The 22168-nt window shown below is 38.1% G+C and overlaps 2 protein-coding genes across 2 annotated transcripts in view; one reads left to right on the plus strand and one right to left on the minus strand.

Annotated features, from left to right (window-relative positions):
- The window catches only part of LOC132100596 (macrophage mannose receptor 1-like), a 124150-nt gene that overhangs the window by 54721 nt on the left and 47261 nt on the right, over positions 1 to 22168 (plus strand). The gene's annotated exons all lie outside the window — the stretch shown is intronic.
- Positions 10125 to 21818, minus strand: ltb4r2a (leukotriene B4 receptor 2a). The gene is made up of 3 exons (XM_059505823.1): positions 21674 to 21818; positions 13798 to 14326; positions 10125 to 11144 (listed from the first exon to the last, which is right to left on the minus strand). Exons 2-3 carry the CDS (start codon positions 14317 to 14319, stop codon positions 10881 to 10883), a joined length of 786 nt encoding a protein of 261 aa, XP_059361806.1. The 5' UTR covers positions 14320 to 14326; positions 21674 to 21818; the 3' UTR covers positions 10125 to 10880.

Genomic DNA, 22168 nt, shown 5'->3' on the forward strand with positions numbered 1-22168 from the left:
GGCACCCTGACAGGTCTGTGGCTCAGTCCCATATGAAACAAATGGTGATACACTGTTTATCCTGACACCTTTCCATCAGAACCAGCATTAACTTCTTGAGCAATTTCAGCTATGGTAGCTCGTCTGTTGGATCAGTCCACACAGGCCAGCCTTTGCTCCCCACGTGTATTAGTAAGCCTTGTCGCCGGTTCACCACTGTTCATTACTTGAACCACTTTTGATAGATACTGAGCACTGCAGACCAGGAACACGCCGCAAGAGCTGCTGTTTCGGAGATTCTCTGACCCAGTCATCTATCCATCACCATATGGCACTTGTCAAACTCAATCAAATCCTTACACTTGCCCATTGTTCCTGCTTCTAACACATCAACTCTGAGGACAAAAATGTTAACTTGCTGCTTAATATGTCCCATCCACTAACAGGTCCCATGATGAAGAGCTAATCCGTATTCACTTCACCTCTCAGTGCTCATAATGCTACTTATGGTGTATAGTCTATAGCCATTGTCAATATACAGTTTAAAAGGCATATAATATAACAGTATCCTGCACTCTCACGCACAGATGCACATCATTAACTCCCAGTGGCAAACAGAGAAATCATCTAACACAGGGGTCTCCAACCCTTCTCCTGGAGAGCTACTGTCCTGCAGATTTCAACTCCAACCCCAGTCGAACAAACCTGAACCAGCATGTTGTCGCAGATGCATACCAAGATTTGTAACGATACGTCAGTGTGTTCATAAATTATAGAATTTTATGACTAAATTCTAAATGACCAACACCAAAAATGTTTAACATGGGAAAATTGGGTGTTATTCGACTCCACATGGTTCACCTAATCTTAAGAGACAATTTTTTGTGGTTTTTGGCCAAACCATTCAACAATTGTATGCAAAAATATACATTTTTTATATCTCCTAACCTCTAGGTGGCACAATGCCAAAACACTGCAGGTAGTCTCAGGTCATGCTTGTTATAACACACATTAAGTTTAGTCTCAGTATGCCAAACTGTTGCGGAGATACAATTTGGAGTGATTTCCGTCAAATTCGTTCATGCATTATTTGAGAATGGTTTGACAAATCAACTTGAATTCCATAAATTTTTGCCAGCATGGTCTGAAGATGATCTGAGCCAATTTTATTTAGAATCAGACAAACCGTCTAGGATGAGTTCGAAAACGTCAGAGCCAAGGATTTTCCTTCTGTGCCTTATGATTCAAAAGTAATTAACATTGATGAAATTTTGGACATATAAACATTGATGCAATTTTGGACAAGTGGTGACACTTGAGAGCTTGAGTCAGAGACTCCAAACTTGCTGTGGTTCATGTTGATACTGTCCTCTATCAGTGTGCCAAATTTCACAACTTTCCCACATAGCGGTTCAATGGGCTGCCATCAGAGCCAGCCAAAGGCATAAGCGAACTAAGTGGCTGCTTAGGGCCCATGTGGCCAACATATAAACTAAAATATTAATAAAATATGATTTTTGATGTGTGCTAATTAATCATTTCAACTGAAAAAAAGCACTGTTAATGTTAGGTTACATTTTATTTTGATGGTCCCCTTAGTCTATTGACTATATGCAACTTTGCAACTAAGTGTCAACTTATTTGAGTATTAGAAGGTTTAGGTTAAGATAAGAGGTTGGTAGAATGTTGACGCACTTGCAAAGACACTTATGTCAGTTTATCTGTTTGTTAATTATCAAAATAAAGTGTTAACATATATTTAACAGACATATTACTAATGACCGCTAGTTGACAGAGTTACTTATCAACAGCTGTCTAAAGGCTACCATCAAAATAATCAAACTGATATTACAATACAAATAGCTCAAAGCAAATGTTATATTACACATTCATGGGATCTGATATCTGACTTATGGCATTTAAGGAAAAAATATATTATTATTATTATTACTTATAATAAGTGGTCATTGACCGCTTTAATAAATACATAATTCATTCATTAAAATGCCTTTAGAATACTCTTTTAATGTATTCTAAATATGGGCTTCATAGAAAGTGTTACCAATTCTTTTATTGCTGATGCTTAATTGGAATGTCTATTTAAATGTCTGAAGTCTTAAAATAAATTGAATAGAGCGATTGAAAACTGAACAGTTTTAATATATGAAAAGCACAGAGCGTGTTTTTTTCTGGCTCATTTCACATTTCGGGGGTGGAGGGGGTGGTCCTTCTACTCTGGGATGGGGACTGGCTGACTAGTTCATTAAGAATGGTATATTTTTGTTTTAGGGAAGTTCATTTAAACATCAGTAAATAGCCTTGACATCATACTATATTATAATATTTTATTTAGTTTTTGTCTTCTGTTTAAAAATAACTTTACTGTAGCTTAGTCTACCTTTGGGGTCTTGCTATATTCCAATATCATTATGCCTACACTAGCTAGTTACAGATTAAGAGTTTTAGATGGTAAGTTAGGTGTGGACGAGGCCTCAATCACACAGTCGCAATGCTAAACTGTTCAATAATTTCAGCCACGTACATAACACTGATTGCAGCTAATATTTTTAATTATCAATGTAGATTTTTAGTCGCATTTGCAGATGCCAGTAATAGGACCCTGTAATTACTAACATATATCAAAAAAATTGACAACCTCAAATTCGAACCTGTCAGCTTGACTGTGGTCGACAAGATAACAGAAGCGAGCAGATTGCACGTCTTTTAGTAAATCTTACCATTAAATAAGTTAACATTTGCATTAAGAATTATATCAACATGATACACAAAAAAAAAAAAAAAAACTTACCTGCACCTCAACTCTTCTCGGTCCTACTGGAAGACGTTGAATTTGAATTCCGTGATTCCCGCCTGGATGCTGACATTGAAGCACGCGTAATTTGCGATTAATATGTACCTAATATTCTGTGGTAATTTATGTTTAACTTTTTTTTTATGTTTCAGATATTAATGTTAACAAATAAGTAATGAAGTTAGAATGTACTCATTTTTACATATTTTACTTTATAACTAATAAAATAAAACAACAATAAAAACTAGATAATTTATAAGCCTTCTATATAGAGCTCTATAGGAATCTAGTGGCTAAAACAATGAACTGCAGATTTTTTTTTTTATTATTATTATTTTTTTTTTACTCCCACCAGATGGAACTAATTTTATTTTAAAGGCATTGTCTCTATTTTAATATGAAATACTGCCATGATTGAAAAAGTATTATCATATTAAAAATATATCATAATTATTGCATAAATATTAAATAGTATCATGACATTCTCTCAAAATACAATATATATGATATATATATAACAAAAATAGATTAAATTGATTTCACTGAAAAAAATAATTTCAAGTGTCCATTTAACCGACATCAGAGAACGATGAACATGAAAGTGAGTTCTTAAATTACTCAAATACAAATTTTTATTAATCTCAGAAAATATTAATCTCAGGAGAACATAGTTTGGCTGACAAAAATGTTTGGGACTCCCTGTTCAACAATGTTGAATATCAGAAATGGTTTCATTGTACAATATCTGTACTTGTAAAATGTGAAAAACAAGATTTTCAAATGTTAAACATGATTAACACAACACTGTGGATCATGACATTTTGGATGCTTTCATGTCATATATTTAAGAATGGGGTGTGAAAGTAGGTTGCTTTTCAGTGAAACATATGGTCAAAGAACAGATACAATGTATGCTTATGATATTTATAAATAGTATTAGTTATTTCTCACCTTCCCTAAAACTGTTACACAACGCTCTGTTTTTTGTTCCGTATTTGACTTTTGTATTTGTGCTTTTGTAGGTCCATTCACTCCCTCTCATGTTGTGTCAAGGTAGTATGAAACATTCATCTGTAGAAGATGCTTTGAGAAATGGGTGAGTGATTTTTAACCTACTGGGTGAGTAAATACTGACAGATCTGTCATTCTTGGGTGCACTTATACCTCTAATCTCTAATAATCATAGCACGTGGAGATGATTCCCAAACAGGTTAATGTAGAAAGATGTTGATGTTCAAAAAAAAGCATGAATAATAATAATCAGAATCAGAATCAGAATCAGAAAGAGCTTTATTGCCAAGTATGCTTGCGCATACAAGGAATTTGTTTTAGTGACATAAGCTTCCAGTAAACAGAGACAACAACACACAGACAAAAAAAAAAAATAATTTACAGGAGATTTACAAATTGGCAAATAAATAAGTGTATAAACAATTGTGCTATAAATGATAATGGAATAGGATTGAGTGAGATGCAGGAATGTTCTAGGATGGAGGGGTAACAAATAAATATAAGGATATTGCACATTTTTGCATAAGTTTAAGTGGGAAACATTTAACTGTTCATGAGGTAGATTGCCTGGGGGAAGAAACTATTCTTGTGCCTTGCTGTTCTTGTATTTGCGGCTCTGAGGCGCCGGCCAGATGGCAAAAGTTCAAAGATGGGGTGACTTGGATGTGAGGGATCCAGAGTGATTTTCTGAGTCCTTTTCCTCACTCTGGATGTGTACAGTTCTTGGAGGGTGGGCAGGGGAGCACCAATAATCCTTTCAGCAGTCCGAACAGTTCTCTGTAGTCTTCTGATATCTGATTTTGTAGCTGAACCAAACCAGACAGTAATTGAAGTACACAGGACTGACTCAATGACGGCTGAGTAGAACTGTTTCAGCAGCTCCTGTGGCAGGTTAAACTTCCTCAGCTGGCGAAGGAAGTACAACCTTTGTTGGGCTTTTTTCACAATGGAGCCAATGTGATTGTCCCACTTCAGGTCCTGAGAGATGGTGGTTCCCAGGAATCTGAATGACTCCACTGCAGTCACAGTGCTGTTCATGATGGTGAGTGGGGAAAGTGCAGGGGGGTTTCTCCTAAAGTCCACAGTCATCTCCACTGTTTTGAGCGTGTTCAGCTCCAGGTTGTTAAGACTGCACCAGACAGCCAGCTGCTCAACCTCCTGTCTGTAAGCAGACTCGTCACCGTCCTGGATGAGGCCGATGACTGTAGTGTCGTCTGCAAACTTCAGGAGCTTGACAGAGGGGTCTTTAGAGGTGCAGTCGTTGGTGTACAGGGAGAAGAGCAGAGGGGAGAGAACACATCCCTGAGGGGCACCAGTGTTGGTGGAGCAGCTGTTTGACATGAATTTCCCCAGTCTCACTAACTGTTGCCTATCTGTCAGAAAGCTGGTGATCCACTGACAGATAGAGCTAGGAACAGAGAGCTGGGTCAGTTTGGTCTGGAGGGTTGTTGGGATGATGGTGTTGAAAGCCGAACTAAAGTCCACAAACAGGATCCTCACATAAGTCCCTGTTTTGTCAAGATGTTGCAGGATGAAGTGCAATGCCATGTTGATTGCATCATCCACGGACCTGTTTGCTCGGTACGCAAACTGCAGGGGGTCTAGTAAGGGTCCAGTGATGTCCTTCAGATAAGCCAGAACCAGTTTTTCAAACGACTTCATGACGACAGACGTTAGAGCCACAGGTCTGTAGTCGTTAAGTCCTGTTATCTTGGGTTTCTTTGGAATGGGGATTATGGTTGAGCGTTTGAAGCAGGAAGGCACTTCACACAACTCCAGAGATCTGTTAAAGATCTGTGAAAAGATGGGGGCCAGCTGGTCAGCACAGGTTTTCAGACAGGCTGGTGTAACGCCATCTGGGCCTGGTGCTTTTCTTCTTTTGTTTTTCTTGAAGACCTGGCGCACATCATCTTCACAGATTTGAAGAGCAGGAGGTATGGAGAGGGGGATTGCAGGAGGTGTTAATGGTTGTGCAGGGAGATGGTCAGAGTGGGTGTTGGGGGTTTCAAATCTACTATAAAACTCATTCAGGTCGTTAGCAAGTCGTTGATTAGCCTCAGTGCAAGGGGATGGTGTCTTGTAGTTTGTGATGGCTCTCAGTCCTCTCCAAACTGAAGTAGAGTCGTTGGAAGTAAACTGGTCTTCCAACTTTTTAGCGTAGGTCTTTTTAGCCGCTCTAATCTCTTTGTTCAGTGTGTTCCTGGCCTGATTGTACAAGACCCTGTCCCCATTTCTGTAGGCATCCTCTTTGGCCTGACGAAGGTGTCTGAGTTTTACTGTAAACCATGGCTTATCATTGTTGAATGTTAAATAAGTCCTGGTAGGAATGCATATATCCTCACAGAAACTAATATAGGATGTTACGGTCTCTGTGAGTTCGTCCAGATCGGTGGTAGCAGCTTCAAAAACGCTCCAGTCTGTGATGTCAAAACAAGATTGTAAATCCTGCTCTGTTTCGCTGGTCCATCTCTTCACAGTCTTTACTACAGGTTTAGCAGATTTAAGTTTCTGCTTGTAGGTCGGTATAAGATGAACCAGACAGTGATCAGAACGTCCCAAAGCTGCTCGTGGAACAGAGTGATATGCATCCTTTATTGTGGTGTAACAGTGATCCAGTATATTACTGTCTCTGGTGGCACAGGTAACATGCTGTCTGTATTTTGGCAGTTCACGGGAGAGATTGGCTTTATTAAAGTCCCCAAGAATGATTAAAACAGAGTCCGGGTGTTGTTGTTCTGTGTCTGTGATCTGATCAGCGAGTTTCTGTAAAGCCAGACTTACTTGCGCTTGAGGAGGGATGTAAACACTAACCAGAATGAACGAGTGAAACTCCCGCGGCGAATAGAACGGCTTGCAGTTGATAAACTGCGTTTCTAGATCAGGACAGCACATCTTCTTTAATACAGTTACATCTGTACACCACCGTTCATTGATGTAAAAGCATGTCCCGCCGCCGCGCGATTTCCCTGTTGATTCTGCGTCGCGATCCGCTCTAAACAGCTGAAAGCCCGGCAGATGGGGCGCGCTGTCCAGTATGGCGTCATTCAGCCAGGTTTCCGTGAAACACAGAGCAGCAGAGTGAGAGAAATCCTTATTTGTCCGAGAGAGCAGAAGGAGTTCGTCCGTTTTGTTGGGTAGAGAGCGGAGATTTGCGAGATGGATGCTAGGCAACGGCGTTCGAAATCCGCGCTTCCTGAGTCTGACGAGCGCTCCCGCTCGCTTTCCCCGTCTGCGCGTCTTGAAGCGCTTGATCAGCGCCGCTGCTCCTCCGATAACAATGTTCAGTAAAACGTCTGTATAATAGAAATCCGGAAAAATATCATGTGGTGTGTTCTGCCGAATGTTCAGCAGTTCATCCCTGGTGAAACTGATCGTGTTTGTTAAACAAAAAACAGGAAAAAACGAACAAAAACAGTACAAACACTGGAGAGCCAAGCACTGAAGCAGCCATGTGCGGCGCCATCTTGGATCTTATAATAAAGAACACATTTGCACATTTAATGCATATTTACTTGTGTGACTTTAATTATAATTCTACATGATATCCAGTATAATATGAAAAAAAAACACTGGGTACTCACAGCAGACTTGCTTACATACGTTTTATTAGGCCACATATACATTTGTAGAGGTTTATTTCAAGCATTGAAGTAAACAAACTGCAGCACTAGTCACCAATGATAACTAAGTTGGCTACTAATCAAGCAAAACTGTAAAGTCTCACAAATGAAACAAAAAGCTAAACACATCAAAGAGTAAACCCAGATTTTAGCCAGGGTTAGCACATGTCTGCTGTCTGACTGTAATCAATCAGGCAAAACCGCTTATATGATTGAACATATTACACAAACTATGCATTGTTTTGATTCTGTTGCAGGTAATGCTCTGATGCTTAACATTGAAAGATCTTAAACCTTTTCTAAATAATCCATTAAACGAGCTGTTATTCATGTAACTCCATCCACTGGAGCAGTCAATTTACTACAGATGAATACATACCACATGGCACATATTTACACACCATAAGTGAAGGTCTTGTCTTTCTATCCCAGAATACAAACACACATGCAGACATAAATCGGTTAAGTAAATCACATTTAATATGACTGATGATGTAGTAGGCCTACACATAAAAAAAAGAAAGAAATGGAAATGACACTTTTGGTGATATAATTAAACACACAAACCTTATTTACCTTACTGATGCCATGACAACATAGTCTCAATTAAACCCACTCTGTTTTACTGTAATCCAGGATCATTGAAAATATGGAGCCATCAGGAAATGTAATGTCATGATACATTTTTTTTTAACAAGGCAGTTGTAAAGTATTAATTTGAGTGCAATCTGTCAAATCATAAAAATAAAATAAAAAAATCATCAAACATTAATCAAAAGTCATGGAAATTTTATTTTGAAAGAAAACAGTAACTGGACATTGGGTTCCCTTAAATTTCAGTACTGAATTTCAGTAAAGCAGAAAACACTAAGAATATTAAACTAGGGCAAAGAAATACAGGAAAAAAGTGAATAAACCAGCTTAACAATCCACTACAGACTATTGCGAGAACAGCACAGTACAGACAAATTGACAACACAAGAGGGAAAGAGAGCACAATATAAACTTGGGATCTCAGACATGAGGAACAGGGGCCCGTTTCAGTAAGGAGGTTCAATAAACTCAGAGTTAAAACTTGAACTCTGAGTTGACTAACTCTGAGATTGGAAACTCTTGAGTCTTCGGGTTCAGAACAGCTGAATTGTGTAAGTTCAGTTAACTCAGAGTAGATTGACTCTGAGTTTAGCACATGCACAATGACTATGAAAAGCCATGATCAATGGAGTGCTGATATTACAATTCACCATGGCAACAGCTCCCGCCAAAAGGACATCTGCATACTTCATACAAAATACAAGTTGGCTATTAAAACTAAGTGGAATTAATATATTGTAGCCTAAATTTTTAGCAATAGATCATTATTTACACTTAGTGAAAATCATGAATCTATTTTCCATGGAAAAGTAGCGGTTCTTTGCAACAGACTAAGTGTAAATAGTAATTAGATGCTAGTTATACTTTATACTGGCAGATAGATACATTTGCACCTCAGTATTGTTATACATTAACAGGATCCAATAATAACAGATTGTAAATTATTATATTTATTACAATTATAAATATGTTTATCTTTATTAAACACTCTTTAAGCACTTTACTTCCACTTTTAGATTTTTATTTAGTTTTTTTTTTTTTTTTTTGCAAAAGCCAGACTCGAAGCCCATCAATCTCATTGCAATCTAGATCTCCGCACCCAACACATTACTGGCTACACCATTAAAGCTGTTATTCACACACGTCGTAATTAACCTGATGTAATTAAAATAGCTACATTAGATTTGTACTAAGTAATATATACTCAGAATGATCTTGTTTTGGAAAAAGATTATTTGTATTACCACACTGGCAAATAATTGTACTTAAGTAAAATGCACATAATTTAGATACCACCAGGAAACAAGACGAAATATCTTATGGATTTTCTATATAAGAAAATTATATTGATTTAATATATATATATATATATATATATATATATCTTGCAAAAAAAAAATTAGTAAAAAAAGCATTTTTGCAGCGTGCATGAATGAATTAAGTATTTAAACATAGCTTGTGCTTTACAAAAGGGGGACGAGACTGAAAGAAACTCTGGGTTTACCGAAGAAAACCTGCTCCTGACCAGGTTAGGTTCATAGAGTAAGTTATTACTGTAATAGTATAAGTTACCTCTTTCAGAAACGGGCTTGACTTACCCTGCTTTCTCAGGTTCGACAAACCTCCCATTCTGAAACAGAAAACCATCTTGGTTACATATGTAACCCTCGTTCACTGAAGGAGTTTCTCTCATTCCAGGGTTAACATACTCAGGGTTTTCACTTAACCTCTTTTGTGAAACGGGCCATTGGTGACAACACTCAGACAAAAAAAAAGAGGACTCAAGCACTAAACAAGGGGGTGTGGTAATGGGAAACAAGGAGGCAGGACAAGAGGAGTGCATGGCCTGCCATGTGTTCAGAGGAGAACCCTGACACAATGGTTCTACCATCAACTAAGGCTAACGATGCTTTTTGGAAACGCAGGCCTGAATGGATCACCTGTCTTAGTTGCGTGATTGCACCTGCTGGACAATGACATGAAATGGTTATTGTAAAGAACTGGACACAGCTCTTTGTTTGTTGGATTTGTGGACTTTCTCTGCCATGTTTTGGTTGTGGTTTGGCTTAGGCATTGGTCTCCTCGTTCTTTTTTTTTTTTTGGGGGGGGGGGTGTACACAGTCTTTATTTTATAATACAAACTTGGATTACCCTCCATCTGTTAAAAAAACACAAGTTGTCTGGATTCACCCACAGTGCAGTACCTTTAAAAATCCACATCCCACTGCAGATTGAGTGTCCCATCACAAGCCGCAGCCAGATGCTCACTTACCATTTTTCTGCGGCACAACTTTAATAACCCAGCTGGAGTTAGCAGTAGTGGAGGAGGAGTCAGTGTCTTTATCTTTGAGACTCTCTCCCTCGTCAGTCTCCTTCTCTCGGTCACGGCTGTTCTGGTTGCTGCACTGGACCCTCCGCGTCGTTTTCAGCACTGTTCCCTCGAACAGCCGCGCCATGAAGGCCAGGCCATCGCGCCGAATGAACGACTTACCGGCGAAGGTGTAGAGGACGGGGTTTATGCAGCTGCTGACAAAGGCCACGGTAGAAGTAACCACTCGCAGATCTGAGACACTACAAAAGAACAATTTAAAAATGTTTGCTTTGGATTTCCACACTAATGACAAAATTGTCTTGTTTAAAGGTGTTTTACTCAAACATTACTAAAAGTTAATCACACTTAATAGAAAAAGTTATGTGAACTAATCCAGTTTAATTAAATGTGTTTAAGAGATACTGGACTCTTCATTTGCTGAGGTCCTGGTGTGAGTGTTTAAAGTTACTCACTTTTCTATTGTTGAATTTTTTGTATGTAAAGCGTGAGACACCTGTGTGAGGAAAACACAATTATGTTTAATGTTTTTTTTTTAGTTTTTTGTTTTTTGTTTTTGCATTTGAGAAATAGAGTGTTTGTTGAACAGACACATAACCTGCGCCACGTTTATGATGTGGTACGGCAGCCAGAAGAGTCCGAAGGTGATGATGATCACCAGAATGAGTTTCTCGCTGCGGATGCATCTGCGAAAGCGTGTCTTGCGGATTCTGCACAGGATGCACACGTAACTGCCTATGATCACGCTGTATGGCAACAAGAAGGCCAGTAATGTTTCCATACCATACTGCATCACCACCTGCAGATTAACAACACTGTCATGAAATAACAGAAACCGTAATGGGAATGAACAAACACTGTTTTAGATGTTTGAATTTTGTCCTTGATCTTACTGAAATTATTTCTGCCAGAAGGCCTGTTGAACACATTACAAACGAGAATGATATAACAAATATCAGAATCTGAAGAACTCAAAAACACCTGGTTACAGTTCCCTTTCAATTAACCCCACAGAGCCAAGGATAATTTCCTGATAAAATTTTACCAGAACAGAAGCAGCCAAAGATGTTTTTATGAGAGCTGATGCATACTTACAATGAGCAAATGTTGCACAAGGCTTAATTAACTTTTAGGTTACACCAAAACCATATTTTGCGCATTCAAACTGTTATACATTAACTCAATTAACTCATTGTAATATCAGACTGCAACTGGTTACAGATTGTAAAATGACCAATAATTTAGATGTTCTTTGATATTACTTCTGGCTAAAATACGAATCCATAATATTACTTCGAGGAATAATATTGGAGGAATATTACTTCCTCCAATTCCTTACTTCCTCCAAAAAAGTCATCTCATTCAGGAAAGAAATATGCAAAGATCTAACAATGTATACAAGCCAAAACAATTCTAAACAAACATATGTGTGGATTTTGATGTAAGACTACAGGGGCCCGTTTCACAAAGGAGGTTAAGTGAAAACTCTGAGTATGTTAACCCTGAAATGAAGGAAACTTTAGTTCCCTTCCAGTCGGTCACGTTCGACGTTACGAATGGGGGATCTCGCCCGAGAGCCCAATCACCTTCGAGTGGTACAAAACGAGCCAATGGTACACAAAGTACCTTGGTCTGCGGAATCTGCATCACGAGCTCCGCCCCGCAGAGCGGGTATATTAGGAGCAGCACGAGCGACTTGCTTTCAAGCTTTCGCTTCGGGGCCGAGCACATCGCTTGCTGCTTTCACCGGAGTGTTTACAAGCGAGTCATCTGGTGTTGGTGTGACGGCGCGATTCAGCGGTTCATCTGGGTTTCCTGCAGTCAGCTCCTGCGTTCCCCTGAGCACTTCAGCGCCACTGAAAGAGCTTTTTCCTCTCATAAAATAGTAACATGTTGATTTTGCGTCTTTTTAAAGACTCATTTCGCCCGTGTGTTTCTGGTTGTGGTCGATATATCTCTCCTCGTGACGGCCGCTATCGCTGTGTTACATGTCTGGAATTTCAGCACGCTGACACTGCATTCGTGGATGACTCATGTTCTCATTGCGGGGACATGACCATCTCGGCATTAAGATTGAGACTCGATTACCTTAAAGGTACAGAGTCCCCTCTGCCAAACCCCGTTCTAGCTCCTCTTCTCGTAAGCGGGCTACTTCGGCTGGTGGCCAGGGTGATCTGAGGGTTACCGTGTGGGCTTCCCCGATGAACAAAATGTTCTAAAAGTGGAGGTAAAATGCCTAACGAGTGTTTAATAATGATACAACTATTAATAATTGTAATACATATAATAATTTACAAATCTGTTATTTTTGCATCCTGTTAATGTAAAACAATACTGAGGTTCAAATGTATCCGCCAGTATAAAGTATAACAAGCATCTAATTATTATTTACACTTAGCCTGTTGCAAAGAACTGCTACGTTTACATGGTAAATAGAATATATCACGATTTTCACTGTACATTTTTTCTGTAAATAGCATCTAGAGCTACTTGCACTTAGCCTACTGTAAATAGGATCTATCGCTAAGAAAGTATGTTAATTCCACTTAGTGTAAATAGCTACTGATGTATTTTTCTTACTCTATTGGCAGATCATTTGTAAAATAAGAAAGATGCACTTTAAATATTTTTATTAATATTCTTATTTTATATATTTTTTTGCCCATGAGATACCATAAAATGATTAACTGTTAGTTCATTAATCTAACGTTCTGCGTTAGTTTTCACCTGTGATACTATAACACTGAGAATAATTAAATTTGTATTTAGTCTGAAGTATGCAGGAGGCTTTTTGGCGGGAGCTGTTGCCATGGTGAATCGTAATATCGGCGCTCCATTGATAATGGCTTTTTATAGTTGTGGTGCATGCGCTTAACCAAGAGTCAGTCAATTTAGAGTTGATTAAACCAACTCATTTCAGCTGTTCTGTAACCGAAAACTAAAGAGTTTCCCATCTCAGTGTAAGTCAACTCAAAGTTCAAGTTTAAACTCAGAGTTGGTTGAACCTCCTTAGTGAAATGGGCCCCAGGAGGCAGACTTGTTCACTGGAAGAAGTGTTATTATGGATTATGGACTTGTGTTTTGGCCAGAAGCAACATCTTTTTTTTTCTTATAAACTTATAAACTTTTTGCTTTTGGCTTAACAAGCCATAAACTGATGGATTAGAGTGGTGTCAGCTGTTTAGACTCTCATTCTGACGGCACCCATTCACTGCAGAGCATCCATTACCGAGACACTGATGCAATGCTACATTTCTCCAAATCTGATGAAGAAACAAACTCATCTACATCTTGGATGGCCTGGGGGTGATTTTCTGCAAACTGCAATATTTGGGTATGTGTGTATGCATTATGTGTATCTCTTGAAGAGCTTCATTCATTTCGGTGTGCTTTTTTCTTGAATGTGCATGTAATATGTTTTAATCTGAAATATTAAGGAAGAAAAGACTTACATATTGATATTGTTGGTGTTTGCAGTAGCACCCGATACTCCGAGTCTCATTGCTGACCTGGAGAGTCTTATTGCTGTCCTTGATGGTCCTGAAAACCAAAACGGGTGCAGAGAGTCCTAGAGCAAGAACCCAGAGTCCCGCCAGCACCCGTGTGAGCATCCTGCGATTCGTCAGCGTGCCGACGTGCGTCGGCCACACTATCGCAACCAGCCTGTGGAGACTCATCAGCATGATCAGAAATATGGAAGCGTACATGTTGGCGGCGCAGAGGTAGAATAGGATTTTGCACATCTCCTGGCCGAAAATCCAGCTGCCCTGAGCCAAATACACCATGAAGAAGGGCGTCAGCAGCATGAGGAAGCCATCGGCGAAGGCAAGGTTTAGGATCAGGAGGGTGGTGATGGAGCGACTCCGCGCTCTGGCCAAGATGCTCCAAATGATGAAGACGTTCCCGGGGACACCGAGGAGGAACACGAGGCCGAGGATTGCTGCGCCAGTGATCGCTCCGATGCTGTTGCTCATGATCGTGCTGGAGGAGAGGAGATGGGCACAAATACATAAAAATATATTTAAATAATAATAATAATAATAATAAATACACAAAATACATACTTTATTGCTCTGAAGTAATGTTTCCAAATCCTGGTCCTAGAGAACTTCCAACACTGCACAGTTTTGGTGGTGTTGGCGCAGTGGATAAGACACATGCCTTTGGTGTGAGAAACCCGTGTTCGAATCCACTCTGTGAGACACCAGTGTGTCCCTGAGCAAGACACTTAACCCCTAGTTGCTCCAGAGGCGTGCGACCTCTGACATATATAGCAATTGTAAGTCGCTTTGGATAAAAGCGTCAGCTAAATGAATAACTGTAAATGTGTCTCTCTTATCTAACACACACACATTTGAGATCTTGGGGTCTTCACTAATGATCTGATGAGTTGAATCAGGTGTGTTTGAATAGAGACACATCTAAAATGTGCAGTGTTGGGGTTCTCCAGGACCAGGATTGGGAAACACTGCTCTGACCTGTCAATAATTTGCATAACACAAAGATATATAAATGATATAGAAAAGGTTCAATCGATTTACATTTTATATCATAACCAACATTTATATTGTCATATCGCTATAGCAAGCAGTAATGCTTAAAGTTTAATGAACACATTTAACTAGTTGATCAAACCAAAATCTGACCGAAAAAAAAAAATACTATCAAGAGAGAGTCGTGCTAATGCTATGTTTGTATGTTTTATACACAGCAAAACAGCATGTATTTGACTGAAATTCCATAATCAACAACAGGCTAACTATAAAGATAGCACTGTGAATGTTTATATAGTTGTCAGTGAATGGGATGCTACATTTTATTCAAAATTAAATATCTTAAATATCTACGATTTTGGCTTCAATAAGATTTTCCCAGGAAACCTGGCATCCTCCACGATTCCTATGCAGTCCAACAGCAAAACACTTGAATGCGCAAAGATTGTAATCAGGACTTCTGAAATTGGAAGTAGGACATTTTGATAGCACACGAAGGCAGTATTATTCCTTATTTCTTACAGGAATCAAGAAAAAAGTGTCATGCAGTTGCAGCTCACATACATGAAAGTGGCATGTTTGAGGTTTAAGACTAGTTGATACAGCAAATCAGAAGACTAATAAAGAGGTTGATTGGCCAAAAATATTTGATTATTTGATTAAAAATACTGTAAAAACTATTACATAAATAATGGGTTTCTAAGTGATTATATATATACATATATAAGGTAATTTATTGATTTTGTCAAAGCTATTTTTTTTTTGGAGGGGGGGGGGTTCCTTCCAAAAGAACAAATTAATTTGAAATAGAAATCAATCTTTACTCTCACTTCAGTGTATCCTTGCTGAACAAAATAATTCAACAACACTATATGTGTATCTTGATACAGATATAGATATAATAACTGTGGACATGCAATATTAAAAGTGTATAACTGAAGCTCCAAAAATACAGTTTAATAAAGGTGACATCATTTCCTGCAGTGACTGACCAAATGTAAATGTGGAGCAACACAGTTTTTTGATTATGTAACGTCTATGTTTCCAGTCAATTCTGTTAATGTGCATACAGTAAGAAGTTACTGGAATACACTAATTTCAACAGAGCTCTTTTTCCCCATCACACAGTGGTTTGAAAGAGCATCATTTTACGGATCAACTGATATTTTCAAATTAACTTTCTTCATTTGATAATGGCATCAGTTTTATAAGACAGTAGATAGTTACAGAGATAAGCAGTGTCATTTTATCAGTACTGAATCCAGAAGTATTTGCCATTCAGTTCTTATTTCTTCCATAAGTTCTGTCCACGGAGCCACTTACTGTACATTAGTGAAGACATTAGCATACAGCAGACACTGACAGGCTCTCTGGTGCATTACAAACACATTTCACTGAAGTGATTACAGGAGTCCTCGCGCCACATCTCCACGACTCAATATGACCACAAACCATCCGTTCAAGAGACACCAATGTTGTACACCGAGTGAAAGAACACTGCGTCCATTAGAGGAAAGATAAGAGACGCAGAACACCACAAGTGAAAGTCTAGGAAACGCAGAATCAATCTGAAGAAATGGCAATGGACACTGTGCAGACTCAGTCTTTATATGTGATGAATGCCAGTGTTTGTATGAAGAACCACTTCTGCACCCAAAACTTGTGAGTTTATCACTGCAGGAAGTTCATAGAGGAAATGATTTGTGATCATTTGTGCTGACTAGGGTTTTTACTAGAAGGTAAACCTGCATGTTTTTATTCAACATTTAAAAACAAAAAAGTCACACAATAAAACACATCATTTGATTTTACTAGGTGTAGCGGTGTTATTTCAGCATGGTGCTATTAGTTTCTCATAATTTGTGGGATTATATTTGTGATTTTTTTAAAAAGCAAGCATATTTTTGGTGAAGTATCGTTTCACAGGGCTACTGAACATGTCCTCTTCCATGAAAAAGTACTTTATTCAGTCCCTTACAAATAGTAATAGCAGTAAATCGCTGTGAAATTACCAGAATGAATTTACCGGTAAATTAAAAAATGTGCTGTTCACACATACACACATTTTTGTTTCTAACTTTTGCATTCTTGCTGCTGCTTTTGTCACAGAGACATCATAATAGATGACTACAAAACAAAACTAAATTCTTCCACTACCACTTCGTTTGTGATGGTCATTTATTTTCAGATATGTAAGGCACAATGTTTTCAGGTTACTGATGACTTAACTTTTTTTTCCTGTGAAAGCCTTGCTATTCTGAACAGTACAGATTGAATGCATCATCTGAGTCAGATTGTTTTGATTGGCCCAGATTAGACAGATTAAACTTGTACGTGCTCATACCGGTAATTTTCCTTCTGTGTTCACACACAGCAGAATTCTGGCAATTTACTGGTAATGTTACAACTTCTCATACCGGTAAATTGCCGGAACGAATTTACCGGTATTTTTTAAAAGATCCTATTCACACATGATCTCTTTACACCAATTTACCGGTAACATTCCAGAACAGTCTGTATGTGTGAAAGGGGCTAGTGTTAATGCATTTAAATTCATCATATTCTTCAATCTCTTTAGCAAAATCTTTAACCAAGGCTCGTGATTGGCTGTTCGCCAGTGATGTCACACATTCATGTGCATATGCTCCACAAACTCAGGTTCAAAGCCTGAGTTGACAAAGAAAGTTGATAATCAGTATCATTTATCAGCGCTTTTTATTAAACTTCTCTTGGACTGATGCAGTGCAACACCCACTGAGTGCCATCAAACAGCTTGAAAGATCAAAGACAATTTCTTTTTTAATAACGTAGGTCATATACTCCTAGGATGACTTCAGGGTGAGTCATTTATGGCTTAATTTTCATTTTTGGGTGAAATGGGCTTGACTTACTCTGCTTTCTCGGGTTTGACAAACCTCCCATTCTGAAATAGAAAACCTACCCCTGGTTTCACAGACAGGGCTTAAGACTAGTCCTAGACTAAAATGTAAGTCTGAGCTGTTTCCACTGAAATAAACTTGCACTGACTGATCTTAAAAATATATCAGTGCCTTTTTAGTTTTAAGATGCACATCGGTAATGTTTTTTTCTAAGCATGTTTATAAAAATTACTTAAATGTCCTAATTGATCTATGGTCTAATCCTGGCTTAGTCTAAGCCCTGTCTGTGAAACCGGGCCCTAGAGTTTCTCTTATTTCAGGGTTAACATAATCAGAGTTTTCACTTAACCTCCTTTGTGAAACAGGCCACAGGACTGAAAACCACTTGTTTATGGTAGTTTTTGACTTCTCTGGAACTTGAAAGCTGCCCCTTTTTTTGGCTTTAAAAAAAAAATTATGGGAACCAGCAGTTTGGATCAAAATGATTAATTCTCATTGTGTTCCACAGAAGGAAATCAGTCATACTGGTCTTGAATAACATGAGGGTGAGTGAGACGCATGTTTATGTTTTGAGTGCACTATTGCTTAAAGGTTAGGTATCATCTCAGTAAATCAGAAATGAGCATCAGGAATGAATCATTATCATACAAGATATAACAGTATAAGCTGTAATCTCTATGTATAAATATAAAGGTTTCATGGAACTAAAAACTATTTTTGAGGTAGAAAAATCTACATTTTACAATTTATATTCGTTTATAATTTGTTTGGCATGGTAAATGGGAAAAAAAGTGGACTTTCTTGGTTAAGTAGATATAAAACATCAAATTTTCACAAGTGTGAAAATAAATAATTAAAAAAGCTAAAGATATAATATCTGAGCAGAGGATGAGGAATGTACAGTAACATGAGAACAAATAAAGAAAATGGGGAGAAATGCAGTGCACGATCTGATTGTGAAAAAGTGCCAAAATGTGTATTATTTTCCCTATAAAAAGGAAATATAATTAACAAATAAATTATTATATAAAATGTAACATTTTGTGTCTGTATTACGTTGATTGCACACTAAAGTCTAAATTATATCACAGTTTGTTACAATGTGAAAACATCAGAATTCCAAATCCACAGGTTCCACATGCAGAAAGTCACTTCTTTCCATTCAGTTCCATGGAAAAAAGGGACAGAAGTTGGGATTTCTCTAAATATTTTTCCTCATAAACTTGCTTCCTGGTAGCGAGACCAGACATGCACTCTTCTGGCATAAATGTGCTCCAGAAATCTTTCACAGTTCTTTCCTAATTCCACCAAAACATCAGATTAAAGAAAGGCGGGTTGATAACAAGATTTGCTCAAGTGAAGTCTAACACGCTTGGATTGACTTTCTGACATTCCCATTTCAATGTGGCCAATCTCTGGACTGTATGCAGTGTTTGTCTATGAGTCTCGTCGCTGTCTGAGACATACACCTCAAACAGACGTGATAATCCACTAAAAAAGAAAAACACTCCCTCACTGATAACACAATAGAGTAATGAGCGCTTGACTACAGCTGCATACAGCGACATACACTTGATTCTGACTCAAATCACAGCCAATGCTACACAAGAAAACATATGCATGTGTGACTTTCTATAAGAATAAATCCTGTGTATAATCTTTGTTTCCTTCCGACCACATCTAAACATTAATGTTCCTCCACACAGTTCATTCTGCAGATAATGTTTCGTACAGCAGTGGCCTGAAACGTGAGTTACGAGTCTTAACACGCTTTACACAGATGACAATATCTGAGTGACATGGACAGAAGAAAAAAGCTAATATATGTGAATAGACATATATGTGCGCTGACATGAGTGGATGCCCAGCCACACTTTCCCTGGATTGCTGATAGTGATCGTACTAAAAAACAGCACTGACAGCTGTCTACAGCCCAAATATTTCATGCGTGCATAATGTGGGGGTGTGATATATAAATATATCTGTAAAATGCAGCAGATAGTCAACTACTACATGATTACAATATTTATGTGCAATGCTATTTGTAGGTTGTCACATGTCCAAAATAGTACCATAATAGTACCAAAATAGTGCCCCTTGTATTTTTTGCAATGTTATGTATTTTATTATGTAAACTTGATAAGGTTGTTTTGGTGGGTTTTTTTTTAATGAATTTGCCACTATTGAGTGCTACATACACATGTAATGTCAGTTTTATTCATACTGGAAGGCAGAGGGCGCCCTTGCGCTGAAACTCCACATATGCATCACAGAAGTAATAGAACCATGATGCTGCAGGAAATATGATAATAATAATGACAGAAATAATAATGATAAACCTATTGTTGAAACTGAATAAAAGAAGATAGAAATGCTTTGAATGTTAAAACATGAAGACAATAAACACTCGACTCGACTACCGTGTTCTTAAAACCACCTCAGGTGTTTTCATATATTGTTAAGTATATTTATAATCCACTGTTAATCGACATACTCTAAGTGAGAGGTGTTTGCTCATATCAACATGCAAACTCATGGATACACACAAACAGAGCCAGTTTGGAGAGAAATAAAACGCAAGAAAATTATTTAAATGCAATATAAAAAAGAAATTATGTTTAAAAAGCTCTGACTGGTTGAATTCTTCTTCTTTTGCTGTTGCTTGTTACATGTTACTGCACATGGACAGATGCATCACCAGATTTTTACATGGTTTAGGGCGCCTTATTATCCTGAAGATCTTGATTGGCTTGTTCATGTGGGTTTGATTCGGGTTAAAGCAAACTTCTAGTTGAGAGAACATGTACAGTCTTTAAAATAAAGGTTACAAAAGTGTGTTTTCTTTTCTCTCTCTCTCTCTCTCTCTCTCTCTCTCCACAGTGATGACAGAAAAACAATTTCTGGCTCTTCAAAGTTCATTTCAGTCAGCCATTTCAAGTGTGAAGAACATTTCAATTCTAAAATATCCTTTTTTACTTTAAATTATGTTAAATGATGAGCGCGTCAGATAGTTAGCCTAATTAGCACAGATGGAGTGTATCTAAATTAATCAACACCATGTTATAAATACCGCTGACTTAACTCTATCCATTGATCGTTTAAATGCAGTCCATCCCCTCCCTTTGAGTTCATATTACACTTATATGGGGGTACTCTATTTCAAGCCTTTCCCCAGACAGCAGGCCAAATATGCATTACTGTACTTCAGCTAATTATATGTAAGCGTGAACTCGTGAAACAACCTTTGGTGCAATGCAAAGGTTCTTTGGATGATAAATGTTCTTCATTCACTTCTTGGGGTGTGTGCTCTTAAATTGGGTTAAATGCAGAGCAAACATTCAGAGTATGAGACACCATAATTGGCCACACATCACATTATAGAAACATAGATGACAATAAAGAACCTCTGTGTAGATGGTCAGATCTGTGTAGATGCTTCAACACCTTTAGCTGGTTTGTTGCTGGTCAAAGATGCACTAACAGCTTGGAGAGTTGGGAAAAATTAGGCATGCTAGTTTTATATCCCTGTATGTCTTTCCAGATGAGTAAACCAACACCATTAATATATTCTCTATAAATCATTTCTTGAAAAACACCTTAAGAAGCTGCTGCTTTAATAAAGTTTACTTCAGCTATGAATCAAACTAATTAATCACTTCTGTGGTTCAGATGGTAGATGGTGCAACATCCTGGTCATAAGTTCAATTCCTAGAGAGCACACACTGGCAAAATGTATTCCTCGAATGATCTGGATAAAGCATCTGCTACAGGCATAAATGTAAACTTCGTATTGTATACGAAAAAAAGAAAAAGTGTAGATATGGTGTTAAGATTTTCAGTGATTAAATGCAGTTAAAGCATGTATTCATATCTCTTTCACTGTGATGATAATTAACCCTGATCTTCAACTGACTGGCCGACTTAGATACAATCAGAATACAGGAAAAAGTTCTTACCTTCTGAGAGTTAAAGGGGCTGAAACAACAACAAGTGAAAGCGAAGTTTACAGAAAAGTTTCCCTTTTCTTTCTTTCTTCGTTCCTCCAGGGGGTAATTCAGTTCCCCAGTCTTCTCACTGCGGTTGTCTGTTGTTCCTCTCTCTGTTCCACAAAGTTCTGTGGCACCTTCTACATTCTGTGCAACTTCATCTCTCTCTCTCTCTCTCTCTCTCTCTCTCTCTATCTCTCTCTCTATCTCTCTCTATCTCTCTTTCTCTCGATCTCTCTATCTCTCTTTCTCTCTCTCTCTCTGAGAGATGGCAATTGTCCTTCCTGGCTTCACTGTATCTTATCATCTGATAATCTGTCCTATAATAGATTTCTAAATATACTGTCAATGACCCTCAATCAAATTAGTGAGGGTTCTGTGACTATATATTGTGGCACAAAGAGCACTCCATTCATAATCACTAAAAAGCTGTCATTGATCTTAGTTCATCACACATCTCACAAA

This window comes from Carassius carassius, chromosome 2 (genome assembly GCF_963082965.1).
Source record: "Carassius carassius chromosome 2, fCarCar2.1, whole genome shotgun sequence".
NCBI lineage: Eukaryota > Metazoa > Chordata > Actinopteri > Cypriniformes > Cyprinidae > Carassius > Carassius carassius.